Source organism: Psammomys obesus, unplaced genomic scaffold (genome assembly GCF_907164565.1).
Source record: "Psammomys obesus unplaced genomic scaffold, mPsaObe1.curated_primary_1811, whole genome shotgun sequence".
In the NCBI taxonomy this organism is placed as follows: Eukaryota; Metazoa; Chordata; class Mammalia; order Rodentia; family Muridae; genus Psammomys; species Psammomys obesus.
The window spans coordinates 19,312,819-19,332,469 of record NW_026591598.1 but is presented as its reverse complement, the minus strand read 5'-3'; the positions used below and the strand labels follow the sequence as shown (position 1 = coordinate 19,332,469).

The window sequence follows — 19,651 nt, the reverse complement described above, 5'->3', positions numbered from 1 at the left end:
AGATAGATAGATAGATAGATAGATAGATAGATAGATAGATAGATAGATAGATAGGTAGGGAGCCAGAAGGAAGCCAGAGCTCAGGGCACCCTGGGAAGGCTGAAGTGTGCTGAGGAAATCATGGGGAGGTAGAGTAGCACGGTCCAGGCCATTCCTGCTAAGAACTCTGACAAGTAACACCATTCATGCGCGTGGGACCAAAATCCTACCTGCTACTGAAAATGTGTGGGACTGGGAGAAGCAAAGACGGGCAAAGTGCTGCTGTCCTGGGAGCTGGCACCCACTCAGCTCTGTTCCCAGCTCCCTCTGTGTCTTTCAGGGGTTGGAGTCGGAGCATCATCTCAGAACACTCTAGTGCAGGGAAGGGGTGAACAGGAGGCATCTCCATGGCCCGAAAGCACAGCTGATCCCTCTCCATCTTGTCAATGTTATGATGAAAGAGCACTCCTAACAACAGACAGTGAGTGGTAACCATGAGGTAGTGGCGGGACTGTAGGATTTCAGGGGTTTTTTTTTTTTGTTTTTGTTTGGTTTTGGTTTGGTTTGGTTTGGTTTAGTTTTCCAAGACAGGGTTTCTCCATAACAGCCCTGGCTGTCCTCGAACTCAAGAGACTACCTGCCTCTGCCTCCAGAGTGCTGGGATTAAAGGTGTGCACCACTGCCACATGAATTCTGCAGTGACTTTGGTGTTCCTGTCGAATTATAAATTCTAAGGGGCAGACACTCTCCCTCTATTTCTAGTGCCTGGTGAATACAACAGGCACCAATAACCACTTCTTGAATGCCCAAGGCCTGCTCCCCTAGATGATTGCAACCACGGAATGGGGCTGAGCGATGACATGCACCACACGAAGAACCTGTGTCATTGGCTAACGTGTGTGCTGTGACCCTAGGGCAAGCCGGACAGCGCCCTGGTTCACAGCACCCTCTTCTGAAAACTCGGGCTGAGGGTAAGAGAGTGGAGTGCCTTACTGATGCCAGACCCCCAGAACCTGGAACAGAAGGGATTCCCTAGACAGGATGTCAGGGTTCCCAACACACTAAAACAACAGTACTCATTTGTTTTATTCTTAGGTATGTGTGTGTGTGTGTGTGTGTGTGTGTGTGTGTGTGTGAGAGAGAGAGAGAGAGAGAGAGAGTGTGTGTGTGTGTATATGCAGGTGCTCCCTGTTCCCCAGGCAGATTTCAAACTCCTGGACTCAAGTAATCTTTCTGTTTTAGCCTTTGAGGGGATTAGGATTTTTTTTTTTTTTTTTTTTAAATACAATGGGTCTCATGCAGTCCAGACTAGCCTCAAACTCACCATGTAGCTGAAGAAAGCCTTGAACTCCTGATTTGTTGTGATTTCAGGTGAGTGTTACTAATTCTAGATTAAAAAAAAAAAAAAAAAAAAAAGCTGAGCATGGTGGTGCACATCTGTAATCCCTGCACTCAGGGAGGCAGATCACTGTGAGTTAGAAGACAGCCTGATCTACAAAGCGAGTCCAGGACAGCCAAGGCTACACAGAGAAACCAAGACAGACAGACAGAGAAATTTTATTCTTTAATCTCAGCGCTTGAGGGTGAAAAAAATAAAAAGTTTTTATTTATGTGGCTATGTATATGTGAATATGTAAGCATGTATGTGGAGGTCAGAAAAGTGCACTGGATGTCCTAGGCTAAAGACGCAGCTGTGGGTGCTGGAAAACAAAGTCTGTTCCTCTCTGTTTGAGAGTAACAACAGTGCTTAACCACTGAACCATCTCTGGCCGCACAGATTTCTTTGTTTGCACTTTGTAAGAACAGCAAGCTCCAGGCTTGAAAAACAAAAACAAACAAACAAACAAACAAACAAACAAAAAAAAAAAAACAGGTAATGGTAAAGCCAGAGGTTTATTTTATTTGTTTATTTTTTGAGATAGGATTTCACTGTATAGCTCCTGCTGTCCTGGAACTTACTTTGTAGACCAGGCTGGCCTTGAACTCTAAGTGCTGAAATTAAAGGTGTGTACCACTACACCCTACAAGTTAGAAGTTTAAACTAAGAGTGCTACTCAGGTACAGCTGCTTCTGGTGATCTCGTGAGTACAGAAGTTCAAATTCAAGGGCAGCCTATGTCCATACTGCCTGGAGAGAGGGGAGGTGGTGGCAGGGAGAGCAGCTAGCATAGGCACGGTCTCGTCACGTGAACCTGTCCACCACATTCAAATGCAACAAGAAGAGCAAGCACCTTCCAGCATCATGTGGAAATAAACCTCCTTCCCTTATGTATTGCCCAGCCTGCAGTGTTCAGTTACAGGAACAGAAAACAGAGTAAGACACCAAGCATAAAGCAAAACTTCCAAGTCCCCCACATCTCTGGACTCCTGGGAGTTCCAGAAGTTAAATTCTTTAGTTTCTCCTTGAGGCTCAGTGCACCTTCCCTGGGACAGTAGAAATGGGGTCTTAACTAGATGGCTGAGGTCAGGGGAGTGGTACCAAGGCCAAAATCGGGCACCAGAGCTCATCACAGATGGTTGTGAGCCACCCTGTGGTTGCTGGGAATTGAACTCAAGACCTCTAGAAGAGCAGCCTGTGTTCTTAACCTCTGAGCCATCTCTCCAGCCCTGCTAAAGGTTTTTTTTTTTAATCTTTCCTTTGCTGTGTGTGTGTGTGTGTGTGTGTGTGTGTGTGTGTGTGTGTGTATGAATGTAAGCATGTGTGCACATGAATGTGGGGACCAGAGGTCAGTAGGTCAGTATCAGGTGTTTTTCTCAGGAAGGTCTCATCTGGTTTTTAGACACAAAGCATCTTGCTGAACCAGCTGAACCAGTGTGGCACTGGCCTGGCTGGCTAGCAAGCTCAAGAGATCCTCCTGTCTCCACCTCCCCAGCACTCAGATTACAGGCAGGCACCACTGTGCCTGGCACAGACTTGAGAGCTCCATGCTTTCATGGCAAGCACTTTACAGATGGAGCTATCTGCCCTATGCCCACTCCCCCGCCCCCACCCCTAACTCTGGAGCTGAAGTCATCGAGCTCACATGAGCTAGTGATGTCACTGCACCAAACTCCTCTGCTGCTAGGCCTGTGGTGTGAGGTGGAAGTCCTGCTATACACCAGTGATGTGTGAAGAAGACCATGGATGCAGCAGGGGGTAGGAGCAGGCAGGGAGTGGCTCCTTCTCTAGCAGCCTTGCTTGCAGGAGGCTTGAGTGCCACTTACCGCCACCGCACGCCTGGATGAAGAACAACTTTGGCTTTCCGCCCAGGCTGGGGCAGCTGGTCCCATTGAAGATATTCACAATTTTCTCAATGGACACAGGGTATCCATCTGTGCCATAGACAGCACCCGGGAACTGGAGGTGGCTGGCCTAAAGGACAAGGAACCTCTGTTACAAAAATACCTTGATTATTAAAGACTTGGGATAGAAATCCAGGGATCGGTCCAGAAGGGGCAGGGCTTTGTGTGGGGAGGTCCATATTCAGAAGCCTTAGGCACAGGCACTGGATTGACTGAGATGGGGCAGGCTGGCCGGCATCTATTTCAAGGGCCTAGACTATGGGAGCCAAGGAGCCGGAGAATGCAGGCCAGCTGTGTCTAAATCAGGTGTTCCCAAACCACCACTGTCAGCATCACCCACAGGCTTATACAAATACTGATTCCCAGGCCTCACCTAGACCTCCAAAGTCAGCCTTCTGGTCCTCCAGTCCCCCGGAAGCAGCTAAACACAAGAAAGCACTTATCTTGTTCTTCTGTGCACGTGCATATGGGTGCCCACATATGACTGCATGTGGCAGTCAGACAACTTGTAGGAGTTGGCTCTCTCCCTACACCATGTGGGTTCCAGGTGCCAGGCTTGGCAGCAAGCACCTTTACCTGTTGAGCCAGCTCACTGGCCCCCAACCCCTCAACTTAAAAGATGAAGGATCTGAGACCTGGACAGGGTTAGGGGCTTAGCCACAATGAGTTAGTAGATCAGTGGCCAAGCACAAGATAGATCCCAATATCCTGTGTCCCACACAGCAGTATAGGGCCTGGGACATAGCCCATGGGCCACAGCACAAGTGGGGAACTAGGATCCCTGTGTTTGGTTTCTCAACCAGGGAAGAGAACTTCCTGGACAGGTGTGTCTTCTTCCTTCCCCCACCAGGATAGGGCTTCCCCAGCCTCCTCCCACCTACAAATGCTACTCCTTGGAGGACCACAGGGCCCTGAAGACACACACAGCAGGAGGGAGACAGGCCACACCACTTTCTCTCCAAAGCTAAGGGTGCCATGGTCACAGAAGGGACGGGGCGCTACTGTGGAACCTGTCAAGGATCAGGAGGAGAAAGACCTCCTACCTGGCAGCCATGAGAGAGGATGACCACCACAAAGCAGTCCAGGGCATGGTGGTCCTGGTGCGCCATCTCCACCAGAGCTGCGATCATCTTCTACAAGAGAAGGCAGGGGCACCAATGGAGAGCTGACGTGCACGATGAGCCAAAAGCTGTGACACGGCACTCTGCTCCCAGTGCTAAAGCTGAGATGGACATGGTCAACATACGGGCACCACCAGGAGGAAAAGGTGATATGCTTGGTCACTGGCCATTTTAATCCCCACAATAACTCTATGAGAACAATTATTCTTGATTCTTAACAGTGAAACAAGCCATAAAGGTCAAGTGGTAGGCACTGGGAAAGCCAGTCCTCATAGCCTCTTTCTCTAAGTTTGATGCTTGAGCCTATAACCAGCTGCCCATGTCACCTCTACAGTCCTATGGACATAGAGGCTTGTCTGGGGAAGAGTCCCATGGGACAGCAATCGTACCTTGGCAGTCAGGTCATTCATCACCTCCACCATGAAATGCAGCTGGCGGAAGCGGTGCTGAAGCTTCTCACAGTCCAGGTGGGAGCCAGTGCGTGTGCTGAGCCCCGAGGAAGGGCAGAAATTCACATTGTTGATGATGAGGCAATGGCCACAGGGGTCCGAATCCAGAACATATGCCTGTGCAATGACAGGTTCCCAATGTCATCAGGGGGGCTCAGTGCACCCCTCAGGAGAGGCCGGGACTCCTGGATATCACTTATGCGCTCAAGTCTGGAGAGCCAGCATAGGACTCAGGGTCTTCCTTTCTACTGGGGTCTCCAGGGCAGTGGGGTCTCCAGCCAACATTCCAGTGAGAAAATCCACATAGCAGCCAGACAAATGCCAAGGGTGTGCGGCATAGAGAGAACTGAATGCCATCTCAGTATTCAGGGATGGAAAATCATAACCCAGATGGGCGACTCCCATACACAATCCTAGCCAGGCACAGTAGCACACACCTTTAGTTCCAGCACCCGAAAGACAAAGGCAGGTAGATCTCTGTGTTCAAGCCTGGTCTATACAGAGAGACCTTGTCTCAAAGGAACAAAACAAAACCCTAAACAACAACAACAACAAATAAAATAAAACATATGTAATCCACCACCAGGAAAGTCGAGGAAGATTACCACAAGTTCAAAATGATTAGGGGCTTTATATTGAGTTATAGGACATCTTAGGCTAAATAATGAACCCTAATTTCAAAAATACAAAAATAGGGGGCTGGAGTGATGGTGCAGCAATTAAGCGTGCTGGCTGCTCTGGCAGATGACTCGGGTTCAAATTCCCAGTGCCTCACGGTGGCTCACAGCTGTCTGTAACTCCAGCTCCAGGAGATGAAACGCCCTCTTCTGGCCTCTGCAGGCACTGCACACACAGGGTGCACAGACATGCATGAAGTCAGGACACCCATATACATACACTAATAATTCCTTTAAAATACCAAACAAACAAACAAACCAACCCAGCCAGCCAGCCCAGACACGTTCACCCAAAGGGATTTTATAACTCCATGCAACTCGGTGGCACTGGCCCAGGGGACTCACTGAGGGTCCTACGGTAAGCTATCACAGCTGTCTCAGGCCAGGACCCACCCTCTGATCTCCTGGGGCAGCTTTTGCCCAGGCTCAGGCCCCTCAGCTTCCTTTTCCATGGCCTGTTTCAGTGCATGGGTCTGGTGAGTCTACTTGAAGCCTTCTCCGCCTGACTTTTTCCTCCCCAGCAGAGGGCTCTGCAGGGTACGTGGTTTTGTTCCTAGAAGCACATGGGAGCCAGAGTATAAACATGGGAAGGACAACCTGAGTGACTTGCCCTGGAGTGGACACCCCAGGGGCTGCAGGCCTTCTTCAGGCTCCAGCTCTCATTTCATAGAGGCAGATGGGCGGGATGGACAGAGTGTTCCCTCTGGGGTCAGGAACCACGGAGAGTAGTGACTGTAACCCCAGCCAGGCAGAGCTCCTTCAGGCTCCTAGCTCAGCCCCAGGGAAGAACCTGGGGGAAAGACAAACCCTAATCACACGAGGACTCACCATATCTGCACGTTCCCTGATGGTCTCTGGAGCACCTGGGTAAACAGAGGAAAAAAGAAACATAGGTGTTGGGGTTCAGCAGAGAAAGGCCAAGGAGCTGTGAAGACAGCTCCCACAACAGAGAGAAGCAGGGACTTTGGAATAGGAGAGCCAAGTGACAAAGCCACCACAGAGAAGCATCTCAAAGTTGCCAACAACATTAAACACACACCTATACCTTTGAAAAGTGTTGGCCAGGAACACTCACCAAGGTCTTGTTCAAAAGCCTCACACTGAGATCCAACCATTCAGGGGGATATCCTCAAGAGCTAGCTAACATACACACAATGCCCTGGGTAACCCAGACAGCAAAAGGCTATGTTAAGAGCAAACAAGACAGCCACTGAAATACAGACATGATTCCATTCACATGAAACTCCACAGCAGAATGGAGTAAGGGAAGTAGGGCTGAAGGGTAAAGATAGTTCAGCAGATAAGAGCTGTTCTTACAGAGGATCCAGGTTCGGTTCCCAGCAAAGTCACTACCTGATGCCCTCTTTTGGATTCTGATGGCACTGCATTCATATAAATATACCCATACATAAGTACACATAATTTTACCATTAGGACAAAAGTAAAATCTCAAAGGATAATCCATGTGTTTATAAACGTAAGTGTTTTAAGTGCTAATCAAACAAGGTGAGGACCTGAGTTCCATCTCCAGAGCCCATAAACACACATACACACACACACACACACACAGAGAGAGAGAGAGAGAGAGAGAGAGAGAGAGAGAGAATGAGAACAGGCATGGTGGCACATAACTCCAGTACTGCGTACTGCAAAGGCAAGACAGGCAGGCAGATAGATCCCTGGAGCAGACTAGCCTAAACTCTTCTTAATGAGTTTCAGGTCAAGGTGAGACACCATCTCTAATCAAAGCGGGGAGGGGGCAGGAGAGAAGGCTCAGTGGTTGGGAGACATTACTGCTCTTACAGAGGTCTTGGATGCAGTTCCCAGGGTCCATATGGTGGTTCACAACCACCCTAAACCAGGGGACCTGTCATTGTCTTCTGACTTCTGTGGGTTACTGAACTCATGTAGTACATGTAAAATACTCCAGGCACACGTGTACACACACACACACACACAAGAGAGGGGGATTGAGGAGAATAAGAATTTAAATAACTTCAGGTTCTTTAGAATAGGGACTACTACCCACCTAGCAATGGACAAGAGACCTGTAGTCTGCAAGGCATCACGAATGAAATACAGACATGACAGGTGAAAAATGTCAGAATAAGGTAGGTTCTTTTTTTTATCTTCACTGCTGTACAAAGACCAGCAAAAGTGACACCTGTCAGTGAAACCAGAACAGCAACTACCTCAATTGCAAGAGCGGTATACTGACTGAATAAAGACTAGGTCTCCTAGGCTACTAGAATGTTCTGTGGCGGTGTGGACGGTGGCAAGTTGTGTACACACCCACACAGCTGGGAGGGGAGCATTTCAGTATAGACTGCTGCCCTGACATCTTAGGTGGATTGTTTCACCTTCCTGGGGCTGTTTCCTTGCTGACAGGGCTGAATCTAACAGTATCTGCTTTGCAGAGTTGCAGGGAGGTAGGAGTATGAGTCATGAAGCATATGCGTGTGCAGGGCAGAGTCCTGACAGCTTCCCCACACCTCCTGTCAAGCGTGAGTAACTTCAGTCACCCACCAGAACCCAAAGGAAAACCCTGGGTAACAATTGCTTCTGGAAACACTCAGAGAAGCAAGGGGAGCATCCAAAACAGACTCTTGCTGTCAAAATTCCATCTCCTATAGACTGACTGGAATAGTCTACTCTTCTCCTATGAGCATTCATGAAGACAAATACTAGAATTAAATTCTGAATCTCAATCCAAGCTGTACCCAGACTCACACTCCAACAGCCTCATTGCACTACCCACAGACCATTCTCTCAGTACTCACAGGCATCATGAGCTCCGCCAGAGCCAACGTTCACTGGCCTAGGTGTTTCTGGTCTGAGAACCTCTGGCCTGAGCCGAGCAGGCCAGAGCTCTTTGGGCCCCAGCACCACTGGCGTGAGGTGTCCTGGGGCAGGCTGCGATGGTTCCAGCTTCCCTACTCTCTGTTCCTCTGGTTTGAATCCCATTGGTCCCAGGACCACAGGCTCCAGGTGAGGTAGGGGTTTAACAGGCTCTGGATCCTGCTTGGCTGCTTGCCGACTGGTGCGTAAGAATGAAGCCAGGACGTCTTGGCCTGTGTCCTCCAAGCAGGAGATGAAGAGGGGAAGGGCCTGCCTCCCTCGGGTCTCAAGATCTGTGACCAGCTGCCTGGCCTGATCCCGCCGAGACCCACAGCCTGCTCGCTGTGTGGATAGAAAAACCAGACACTCATTATCCAGACATTAATGTGGCTCTCCCCTATCTCCCACTTTTCATCTAACATAAACAGGTGGGCAGGAATGAATCAAGCCGTGCACTGAACGCATATCCCTCTGCAGCCTTTGCTGGTCCATCTATGCAGTACGTCAAAGAGATCTACTATGTGTTCAGCACTGTGCTAAGTGCTAATTAGCCCTACTAAAAGTAGCAAAATGGTGGCCAGTAGTTTACACAAGGTGCTTAAAATTGTCTAAATTTACTAACCTTGAAAGTAACGATATTGAAAAAAATAAAATTTAAAAAGTAATGATATTGAATACAGAAATCAATTTTCCAGCCTCTCCTTTTTTTGGGGGAAATAAGTTGTTTTTGTTTTGTATGGGGGAAAAAGCTTTCATATTTGTTTGGGGAGAAGAAAAAGTTGCCAAGACTGGCCTTCAGCTGAGAATACCCTTTGAACTTCTTATTCTCCTGCATGTTGGGTCAGCAGGCTTGATGTACAACTCGGGATTGGACTCAGGGCTTCATGCATTCTAGACAGGCACTCTCCCAAATAGTTATATATCTGATCTCTTGCTTTGGTTTTGCTTTTAAATATTTTATTTTATTCATATGGATATTCTATTTGCATGTATGACAGAGAGGGCATCAGATCCCACTATAGATGGTCATGAGCCACCATGTGGTTGCTGGGAATTGAACTCTGGACCTCTGGAAGAGCAATCAGTGCTCTTAACCTCTAAGTCATCTCTCCAGCTCCTTAAATATTTATTTAAATGTATTTATTTGTATCTGTGAGTATCTGTATGTGTGTGTATGTGCCCACTATGTGCCAGTTGCCTAAGGAGGCCAGAAGAGGGTATCAGATCCCCTGACACTGGAGTTGCAGACAGTTGGAGGCCACCATGTGGGTGCTGGAACTGAAATCAGGTCCTCTGCAAGGATAGCAGCCAACACACTTAAATACGGAGGCAGCTCTCTAGCCCTTGGTTTTGGTTTCTGAAGACTGGCTCTCATGTAACCAGGCTGGTCTCAAACTCTGTAAGTAGCCAAGGATGGTCTCAAATACCTGATCCGCCTGCCTCGACCTCCTGAGTGCTGGGAGTCCAGGGGTGTGCTACCACCCCCAGAACCAGCCTCTCCTTTCGAACAGTCTGCCACTACCAACACTAGGCCAGAGCGGTGCTCTAACCACACTTAGCTGGAGAAGGGAACAAGACAGAGGCTGCTGCCTCCTTGGGCAGTTTAGCTTATGAGTCCTCTTAACGGGCCCTTGAAGATTAGGACTGTTCCCTTCAAACCCCTTCCCACACTTTCTGAGGTGTTCTTGAGATCGCTTTTGTTATTAATTGGTAATCGCATGACTCTAGACCACTTTCTTCTATTTCTCCTTCACTGGAGCTCCCCAGCTTCCTGGATGATAATACAGATGCTGGAGACAACCTTCTAGACAGTCCCCCAGGGCCTCTCAGGAAGAAATATTCCCTTCTCAGACCTGTGGTGAGAGGATAACTGGGACAAGAATACTAAGATGTTATTTTTTTAATCAAATGTTTCACTTTATTCTTCTGTTACTATCTTAAATCCCTTCTTTTCCAAACTCCTTTATAAAGCATGCACTTGATATATGAAGGCCTGACCAAAAAAGACAGGGCATGCTGGGTCCCGGAGTTGTGCCCAGCACAGAAATGCTTCACACCCGTTATTTCACTAGAATGAAATCCTAGAACAGGATGACCACTGCTCCATTTCACAGCCCAGGAAACTGAGGCTCAAAGAGGGTAAGTGACTGGTACAATGAGCCACCCCAAGGTGCCTAGGACCCTTACACTAGAGAAAGAAAAATACTCGCCTCCTTTCTCAAGAGAAACACAAGTACTAACAGAGTGGGAGTTACAGAGTTGCTCTAGCAAACACTCCGCAAAAGAGATGCTTAGGGATCTTGTTTATTCTTCTGGAGAACTAAGGGGCTGGATTCTGGAAGGTTTTGAAAATGGAACTACCACACTATGGTTTCCCAGAGCGTGGGTCGCACACGGTGCAAGGTGGGAGAGGAGGGCGGGAGCTCGGTGGTGGCTTCAGCAAACCTCTTTGCAGTCTCCCAGTCCCCACCTACGTCGCGTGAAAAGCGGGGGACACAAGCGGGGCATGCGCACCTGAATATCCTCGATCATGTCTCGCGTGAAGAGCTCTCGACTCAGCAGAGCGTCCCAGAGCTCGGCGACTTGCAGCTCGCCCACCAGGCGTAGCCGGCCTCGCCGCAGGAGCTCCCGATCAGCCTCGTCCATGGCTGACCGATTGCGGGACCCCGGGTTCCGTCCGCTTCCGGCCCTCGGGTCCCGCCCCGGCACCCACGCCCCGCCCCCACATCGCCTTCTCAAGAGTGACCGCTCCGGTCAGCAGCCACCCGGTCCACTCGGCTCCGCCCCGCCCCCAGGACCTCGCGCCCCTCGGCCCCACCTCCCCAGCCACCCCACAGCTCCCACGCCATCCCCCAACCTCACTACCAACCCACACACTCCGCCCCTGCCCTCAGGCCCCGCCCAGGCCCTTCCGAGCTCCTCCGCCCCGAGGCCCGCCCGCCCCCGCCGCTCCTCTGCTCGTTTCCCTCTCCCCCGCCTCCAGGCCCCACCCCCACTCCTCTCCCTACGATCCCGTCACGCCCCTCGCCGAGCCCTCAGGTCTCGCTCCCGCTCCCTCGCCCCGCCTTTAACGCGCGTCAACGTAACGTCGCCACGCCCCCTTAGGCCGCCCACGTGACTTTCCGTCCCGCCCCCGCGTCCCTGTGGCTCTTTCAGGGTTGCTTTGCTGCCTCGAGCTCTGTTCGTGGCTCGTCCTAGCGCTTGGCTGTGCCTTTTCCCCTCGCGGGGCGATTGCTCTACCAAAATTCACAATGATCCTACTTCTACAGACACTTAACGGGTCGCAAGAGGGAGAGGGAAAGAAAACCGTGTCATTCAAGTTTCTCGCTGGCTGTGTGCCCTTCTAATAAAACCCCATCCGCTGGGGCTAATAGAACCAGACTTCCATCTCGCTCTCCTCTCCATCCCTCCCCAGCCCCGGCACCTCCTACCGAGAAACTGCCAGGAATCTAGTCCTCTGTTCTCTCAGTTTTGTACCACTCATTTTCACGCCATGTTTATTTATCCCTGCCACATTCCTGACAGGGATATAGTTATTCTTTGTTTGACAGATGTGGGCACGCCTCAAGGATCGCACAGCTTGACCCCAACAGAGGCATTCTAAGATTCAAACCCGAGCCGGAATAGACGCAGCCAAAAATCCACTTTGGAATATCTCAAAAGACCATATTACACTTGATTCCCGATTTTAGCATCAATCAAATTCGGATGAGCACCTGAGGTGAACTTACAGACAGGAAATCTGGGGAGAGCAGAAACAAGAATCTCAAAGGGGATTGGTTGACTCAAAGCAAAGGAGATTTAACCGTGTTGGCTAAAACTGACCAGTTTGGGTATTTGGCAGTTATCACTCTCACCTGATTTCTCAGACAGTTAAATAACCCAGTTTCAGCTTGGGAAAAACTAGCATGAATCAGTCCGTATTGGTGTTGTTGGCGCTAGGGCAGGCGCTCGATCCAAAGCAACCAACCAGGCACACAAAGCAAGTAGAACTCAGTGGAAGAGCACTGCTTAGCATGCATGAGGTTCTCACTTTAATTCCGCACACGAGCGGGGTGAAACAGGCTTTAGCGTCTTTTTTTTTTTTTTTTTTCATTTATTTTGCAAATATTCAAATATTCACCAGGAGCTTGTACAAACCAAGGTCTGTGCAGGCAGTGACACAATGCTGAACAAGACAGGTAAGAGACCCTACCTATGGGAGCTTACATTCCTAAAGAGCTGGGCGACAGACAATATGGAATAAATACATAAAACACACAGCCGGGCATAGTGCATTCTTTTAAAAAAAAAAAAAAAAAAAAAAAAAACAGCACTCGGAAGGCTGGAGCAGAAAGATCTCTGCGCGTTTGAGGCCAGCCTGATCCACCTAGAGAGTTCCAGGCCAGCCAAGGGTACACAGTGAGACCCTGTCTCAAAAACAAATAACAAAAGAAACAGTATGCTAGATAAGTGATAAAAAGCAAACGATTACATAAGAACTCAACACGAGGCATGGAATAAAAAATACATCCCCAAGAGACCTTGGTCACTGGCGAAAAAAAAAAAAGTCAACCTTATTCACCACACCCCCTTTCTGTGATTCTCGCCTAAATCACAGACTAGAACATTTTTGGGTTGGTAAACAGAATTTGGAGTCTCGGATTCTAAGCTTTGGGTGAGCCTTTGGCCCTCTCTGAGCCTTAGTGTATGGATAGAATCCCTGAGGCCGGCTCAAACTCTGACGTTCTAGGATTCTATGAATAGGGATAAAATGAACTGGGACCAGCGACTGCGTCCCCTTCTTAGCAACTGTTGCTAGACGTGGGCCATCTTCTGACAACCAGTGGAAACCGCTCCCCGGTGCCCGGAGGTCTTCCTGGTATCCCTTAATGCATAGCGACTCCGCCTCGCTAGAAGGCACGTTCAGGCCTCGCTGGTCAAGATCTAGCTCTCGGACCTAGCCGAAGAGCGCGCTCCGTCCCCATAGCAACCGCGCGAGACCCACGCGCCTACGGTGGACGGCAGGGCCAAAACAGGTCCGCGGAGTGCGCCGCCCAAACCCGGTCGGTGCGCGCGCGTTCGAGGCGCGTTGTCTTTAAGTGACACGTGACTGCCCCGGGACTGGGCCCCGCCTCTTTCCCCTCCCCAGGTGCTCCGGTGTGGACTGGAAGCGCCGGCCCCGGCGGATTCACTGGAGCACGGACGCTGCGGCCGGTTGGGCCGGTGCCCTTTCCCGGTAACTCCTTCCCGGCGTGACGCGCGGACGCGGCGGGGCCCGGCAGGCTGAAGGATCTCCCGCCAGCCCCTCCGCGTCCTCAGCCCGCGCTGGGCCCGGGGGACCCGGGAGCCGACAGGAACCGGGGCGGCGGGGGAGGGGGCCGCCTCCCGGAAGGTCACGACCCGGGCGGGCGCCCGAGGCGGGGCTTGGTCCTGCGGAGAGTCCGGGGAGCCGCCGCCTCCTGCTCTTGGGGACGCCGGGGGCTACCTGTTGGCCAGCGCGCCCCCTGCCCTGAGGCCGGCCCCCTAGAGCTGGAGAATGTCAGCCAAAGAACAACCCCACCTCACCCACACTCTGCGGGGCTGACACTTCACCCACCCTGCTTGTGGATTCTGCTTAGGGAACCCCTTACCCATTTACTCTCCCCCACCCCCGCCCATGAAGTTCCTGCTAGGTGCCAGTGTTCAGTCACATCAAAAAAAGAAGGCTAGTTTAGGTCCTAGAGTGGTGGTGGACAGACGCCCCCCACGCCCACTCTGATCCCAAAGCCGGGTGAGCTTAGCCAGCACTGCAGAACAGGTTGTCTTAAGGGAGCAACTGGCCTGCTTGTCGTTTTTAACTTAGCATGTGAGCAGTTCTAAACAGTGGGCATCTGCTTACAGGCTCCCAAACAGTGTTTGTGTCTTGCACCTGTCAAAATCCACCCTCACCGAACCTTAACACTGTGAGGTCAAGATAAAGGTGATCCGTGAAAACTGTGTGGTATAAAAGATCATGTGTGTGTCTGCAGCAGGCGCTCCTCTTCAGTCAGCCAGGATTATTCCAAAACCCACACTTGAGTTCAACCGTTCAGTCGAGTTGTAATTAAAAAACATTTTAGAGCTATGCCTACTTCTTCAAGACTTTCTTGTTCTCTTTAGATAGAAAAGTAAGTTTTTTCCTTACCCACTTTTTCATATCTGAAGTTTCTGTGGTCAATAACCAGATTGCTAACTGGATTGAAGAGCAGCTTCCCATTTTTGTTTTTGAATGAAGGTGATGAAAAAAAATAATAGCAGGCTTGCTGAATTTTACTGCACAGCTATTTTTTAAAGTGTTTTACTTTCATGTTTATTTAGTGCCCAGAAATGCTACAGTGAACCCAGACTACAATTTGATACATGATAAATCATGATGAATTCATGAGTTTATTTAATACATTCTCAGTGAGCTACTCTGAACCCAATTATTTTTTAGTTTGTTGTTACAATAGATGAAATTGTGCATTTGAGATTTGATATCCTGGTTATCCCAAATATATTCTTAGAGTCAGTCCTTATTTCAGTTCATTCATTTCCAGTGATTTTTAAAAGGGCTCTTCTAACCTATCATGACTTGTCTTTTTTTAATCGATAATAGTTTTTATGTGTGATATTAAAAAACAGTGGCTTTTTGTTATAGATAGGGTCAGCTACTTTGATACAGTCCCTTTTCAGAAATCTTTTATTTAATTCTCATCTTAATACCTTTATCCCTTACCCGAGAAAGCAAGACTATTCAGGTTTCTGCCTCTTGAACTTAAAACTACCTCTTAATCATTTCAGCTCTGGGAAGGAAGAGAGATGGAGGTGAAAAAGTTGAGCATTTCCTGGCAGTTCTTGATAGTTCTGGTTCTGATCCTGCAAAGTCTGTCTGCGTTGGATTTTGACCCATACAGAGTCCTAGGGGTCAGCCGCACAGCCAGTCAGGCTGACATTAAAAAGGCCTATAAGAAGCTCGCGCGGGAATGGTAGGTGAAACCAGAAATGGAAGCTTAATACATGCTAAGCAGTCAGCGGGTGGCTGAAGCCTATGATGGCTTGTCTGTTTCTGTTCCAATACATATGCAGAGCTGTCTAGATGTCCACAGCTAACAGCCCATGTACCCTCATTTTTAGTGACCCACAGTCCGTGTTTACTTTGACACACACACCCCTCATCGCTGAGAGCATTGTCTTAGATACTGTTAGGACATTTAATGTTAGAGAAAGATGTAACTTTGATTAAAAAAAAAAGTAATCAAAGTGGACATGGTACCCTACACTTACGATACCAGCATTTGGGAAGCAGAGACAGGAGGCTCACCCATTCTGAGTCAAGGTCAGCCTGGGCTGCCTGGCAAGTTCCAGGCATCCTTAGCAGAGGTTCTCAACCTGTGGGTCACAACCCCTTTGGAGTTTGAAAGACCTTTTTGTAGGGATCACCTAAGACCTTTCAGATAGATCACCTAAGACTATCAGAGTACTCAGATGTTTATGTTATGATTCATAACAGTAGCAAAATTACAGTTATGAAGTAGCAACAAAATATTTTTATGGTTGCGGGTCCCCACATCATGAGGAACTATATTAAAGGGTCACAACATTAGGAAGGTGGAGGACCACTGCTCTAGAGCAAATAAATAAGCAAAGTAAGCAGTGATGAGCCACCCTTCTTGCGATGTGTTATTTATAAAATAATTCTGTTTTTTAAAGACTCTGTTTTAGGTATGGGTATATATCAAAAGAGACTGTTGAATACCCTTGGAGTAACAGGCAGTTGTCAGTTGCCTGACATGAGTACTGGAACTAAACTTGGATCCTCTGTAAGAGCAACAAGTGCTCTTAACCACTGACCCATCTCTCCAGACCCTAGAAAACAATTCTTTATGGGTATAAATGTTATAGGGAACAAATACAGTTCTGGTCTGTAAATCTCTAAGATTTTTTAAGGGAATAGGGTTTCAAGACAGGGTTTCTCTATATAGCCTTGGCTGACTTGATTTGGACCAGGCTGGACTCAAACTCAGTGATTCGCCTGCCTCTGCCTCCTGGGGTGCTGGAATTACATGTCTGTGCCACCACGTCCTGCTAAATCTCTGATATTTAAGAAAATTTAGAATAAGTACTTTTGGCCTCCAGTATTTTTTTGCAATTTATTTGTTTTTATTTTATTTTCATTGGTGTTTTGCCTGCATGTATATCTATGTGGGGGTATCAGATCTTGGAGTTACAGACAGTTATGAACTACCATGTGGGTGCTGGGCACTGAAGCCAGGTCCTTTGGAGTAACAGTCAGTGTGTTAACCATTAAGCCATTTCTCCAGGTCCCTTGGCCTCCAATTTTAAAAGATTCCAGAGCCAAGTTTATTACTTTTATTTAAAAAAAAATCTTAAGAGAACTATCAGATTTTTTTTTTTTTTTTTTTTTTTTGAGATGGAAGTTTAGTGCCTGGATTAGAACTCGCTATGAAGACCAGGCTGGTCCTAAACTCACAGAGATCTCCCTGCCTGTCAAGTGCTAGGTGTGCACATAAGAACTCTCACAGTTTTACCTGTTGTTATCAGGATTGTAATTATCAGGGGAGCGATAAGTGTTAAACTTACTTTGGGCAGACTTCTCCCAGGACAGCTTCAGCCAAGCCAAAGAGGCACAGGTGTTGAGTAGCTGCAGAGAGAGTAACAGGAGTACCATTATTGAGCACCTACTGCATACTTAACGTCTATATTCTATGTGTATCATTGTACCCATTTCATTAGCCCTTGAAAGAGATGCTTCAACCTGCTTGACAAATGGGAATGTCAGGCTCAGACTTGGTAAACCTGTATGGCCTCTCAGGCCCACAGTTTGTTCTGCACCATCAGTCAGTTCATGTTGGTACTTGGCTTTGCAATCACTTATCCATCTGCACATGGGTAAGGTTGAGCAGGTTAGTGCTTTGGTGAGAAATGGTGTCAAGTTGGGCAGCCACAAAGCTGCCCTGAGCAAATGAATCTGTAATCTTGCATGGCTCTGGGTGGCACCACTTTTCCTTACTGAGCAGATTTAGCTTTTCTAAACAAATTGTGGTAAAGGGTGTAATGTTATGAATAATATTTGGGGCCATCTATATACATAGCATGAGGAATCTAGAATTGGATGCTGAAAACACAGTGTCGAATAATGCATGGCCTCTTTCCAGCAATTCTCTGCCAAATTGGTTTTCAGTAATATTTCAAGGCCCTGCCTCTCTGTACTTAAAGCAAAATGACAATCTGTGGTTAGTTCATAAATGACAGCCTTCTCTGGACAGGCTCTCTAGCCTTGGCTGGGCAGAATGGTACATTAAGGATATGGGTTTACTGCAGTGGACAGCTGTGACCTTTCTGTCTGGAGTTTTAAAAGGTGTTCTGCTGTTGGCTAAATGAACTGTGCCCTTCTCTTCCTGTTGGAGTCTCTTAGAGTAATTCATAACCGAACAAATTAACAGTGTTGGCTATGTGCATTGAACTCATTTTACGTGCATGTTTGTGCCATTCTCCTGTTTTCTACTGATGGGACCCTGGCAGTGTTTTCTCATTTGTTTTAGTCTGTGTTACCTCTCGAAGGTTTCATTAGAAACACTGAAAATAGCATTATGTCCTTGCTTTACTTCCAGAAGATCCATAGTAGGGGGAAGTGTTTAGCACTTGGATCATATTTTGCCAAGTGCTTTCCCATGTGTTTCTTAAACCTCACAAAAAATACTTGGTAAAGCCATGTGAAATGGCTATTTTTTCTGCCAGGGAAACCATATTTCTCACTCATGAATTAAGTCTTGTGGTGGGTTTGCCGTCCGTGTTAATAGAATACCAAGGCCCCCTAGGAGAAGCAGACTGGAGTAACCTGGTTTGTTCAGCCAAGGCATGTCAGTCCGGCTCATTCATAGATTACTTCATTGTATTTGCCATTTTAATCATTTAGAGGTCACGCTGACAGTCCGTTGAGCCCATCTCAGTATTTTCTTCACTTTGCAATGGAAAGTTCGCCTGGCATGAGGTGACTCATGAATCTGTCTCGTTCCCTGAACATAGCATTGGGTGGTCCTCCACCTCCAGGAAAGAGCCCCTTGTCAGCTGAAACTGTTAGGTGCCTCCCAAGGTTCTTAGCTAGCTTGTTTCCTGCCTGGCTGCCACCGGCAGAGTATCTGCACAGCCTCCCCTCTCCTTCCTGCTCTGTACAGCTCCTTGTGTTAAATCATCATTTGCAGGCATGCACAGTTTTATCCACCCATCCTTTAACCTGAGTTTGAATATTAAAAACTCTTTATTTTGGTCAGCCAAAAACATGCTTTGGAACCACCATCCCTTCCCTTAAGTCTTGCTGGTTTTGGTGTACCTGCTTCATGTTTACCTTGTTTTGGTTTTGTTTTGTTTTGTTTTTCAAGAGAGAGTTTCTCTGTTTAACAGCTCTGGCTGTCCTGAACTTACTTTGTATAATAGGCTGGCCTTGAACTCACAGTGATCTGCCCATCTCTGCCTCCCAAGTGCTGGCATTAAAGGCATGCACCACCACTGCCCGGCTTTGATGTTTGCTTTTTAACCTCACTGATATTTACAGCAAGGATTCAGTGGTTACAAGCAGGGTATCCAAATGAGAGTCATTTGAAGTTCTTTGTTTTTAGGATAGAATATGGGATAAAACCCACTTAAACATCCCTGCTCAAATAAGTTTACCGAGTTGTAGGGTTTTTTTTTGGTTTTTTTGTTTGTTTTGTTTTGTTTTGTAAATCTCAGTGTGTTTGGTGTGTTGTCAGTCTCTTCTGCTTTGCTGTGAATTGTGTTTTTTTTTTTTTTTTCTCCCAGAATGTCCCTAGAAGAAATGTCATAAGATTAGCAGAAGTGATTATATGAAGAATAAATGGGCTAGGGTTTGCTGGTGCACGCCTTTGATCCCAGTACTTGGGGACAGAAGCAGTAGATCTTTGTTAGTTTGAGGCCAGCTTGGTCCACAAAGAGAATTCCAGGAGACAGCCAGGGCTACATAGAGGGACCCTGTCTCAAAACAACAGCAAAGAATAAATAAGGGTCTGCATCATAGAACAGACCTGTGATCCCAGCTCTCATGACACCAAGGCAGGAGGATGAAGGGTTTGAGGCTAGCCTGAACTACGTACTGAGATTCTGTGTCAAACAGTCACCTAGAGTCTCTTTATACTGTGACTATTGTAAGTCTGATTTTGATCTTAGGGCACAGCAGGGAGCAAGTTTGACTAGTCTCTGCTCCAGAAAATTCCCTGAGCTGCCAGTGGAAAGCGGCACCCACCTGCAGTCCTACACTTTGAGATGGAAGCAGGGGTTCCTGAGTTAAG

At 48.0% G+C, this 19,651-nt stretch overlaps 2 protein-coding genes across 4 annotated transcripts in view; one reads left to right on the top strand and one right to left on the bottom strand.

Annotated features, from left to right (window-relative positions):
• Window positions 1-11,132, bottom strand: part of Casp9 (caspase 9) — a 20,560-nt gene extending 9,428 nt beyond the window's left edge. Inside the window, exons 1-7 of one of the 2 annotated variants that reach the window (XM_055610858.1) lie at window positions 10,860-11,132; window positions 8,288-8,687; window positions 6,336-6,370; window positions 4,771-4,947; window positions 4,304-4,393; window positions 3,183-3,330; window positions 40-447 (exon numbers count right to left, since the gene is read on the bottom strand). In XM_055610858.1, coding sequence (XP_055466833.1) covers window positions 206-447; window positions 3,183-3,330; window positions 4,304-4,393; window positions 4,771-4,947; window positions 6,336-6,370; window positions 8,288-8,687; window positions 10,860-10,991 — 1,224 coding nt within the window. In that variant the 5' untranslated portion in view covers window positions 10,992-11,132 and the 3' untranslated portion in view covers window positions 40-205. Of the gene's footprint in view, window positions 1-39; window positions 448-3,182; window positions 3,331-4,303; window positions 4,394-4,770; window positions 4,948-6,335; window positions 6,371-8,287; window positions 8,688-10,859 lie in introns of those variants that run through there. The other variant, XM_055610857.1, reaches the window with a different exon arrangement.
• Window positions 11,133-13,443: 2,311 nt separating this feature from the next.
• The window catches only part of Dnajc16 (DnaJ heat shock protein family (Hsp40) member C16), a 32,367-nt gene continuing 26,159 nt past the window's right edge, over window positions 13,444-19,651 (top strand). The window contains exons 1-2 of one of the 2 annotated variants that reach the window (XM_055611269.1): window positions 13,444-13,563; window positions 15,129-15,313. In XM_055611269.1, the coding sequence (XP_055467244.1) occupies window positions 15,147-15,313 (167 nt within the window). In that variant the 5' untranslated portion in view covers window positions 13,444-13,563; window positions 15,129-15,146. The remainder of the gene's footprint in view (window positions 13,564-15,128; window positions 15,314-19,651) is intronic. The other variant, XR_008720585.1, reaches the window with a different exon arrangement.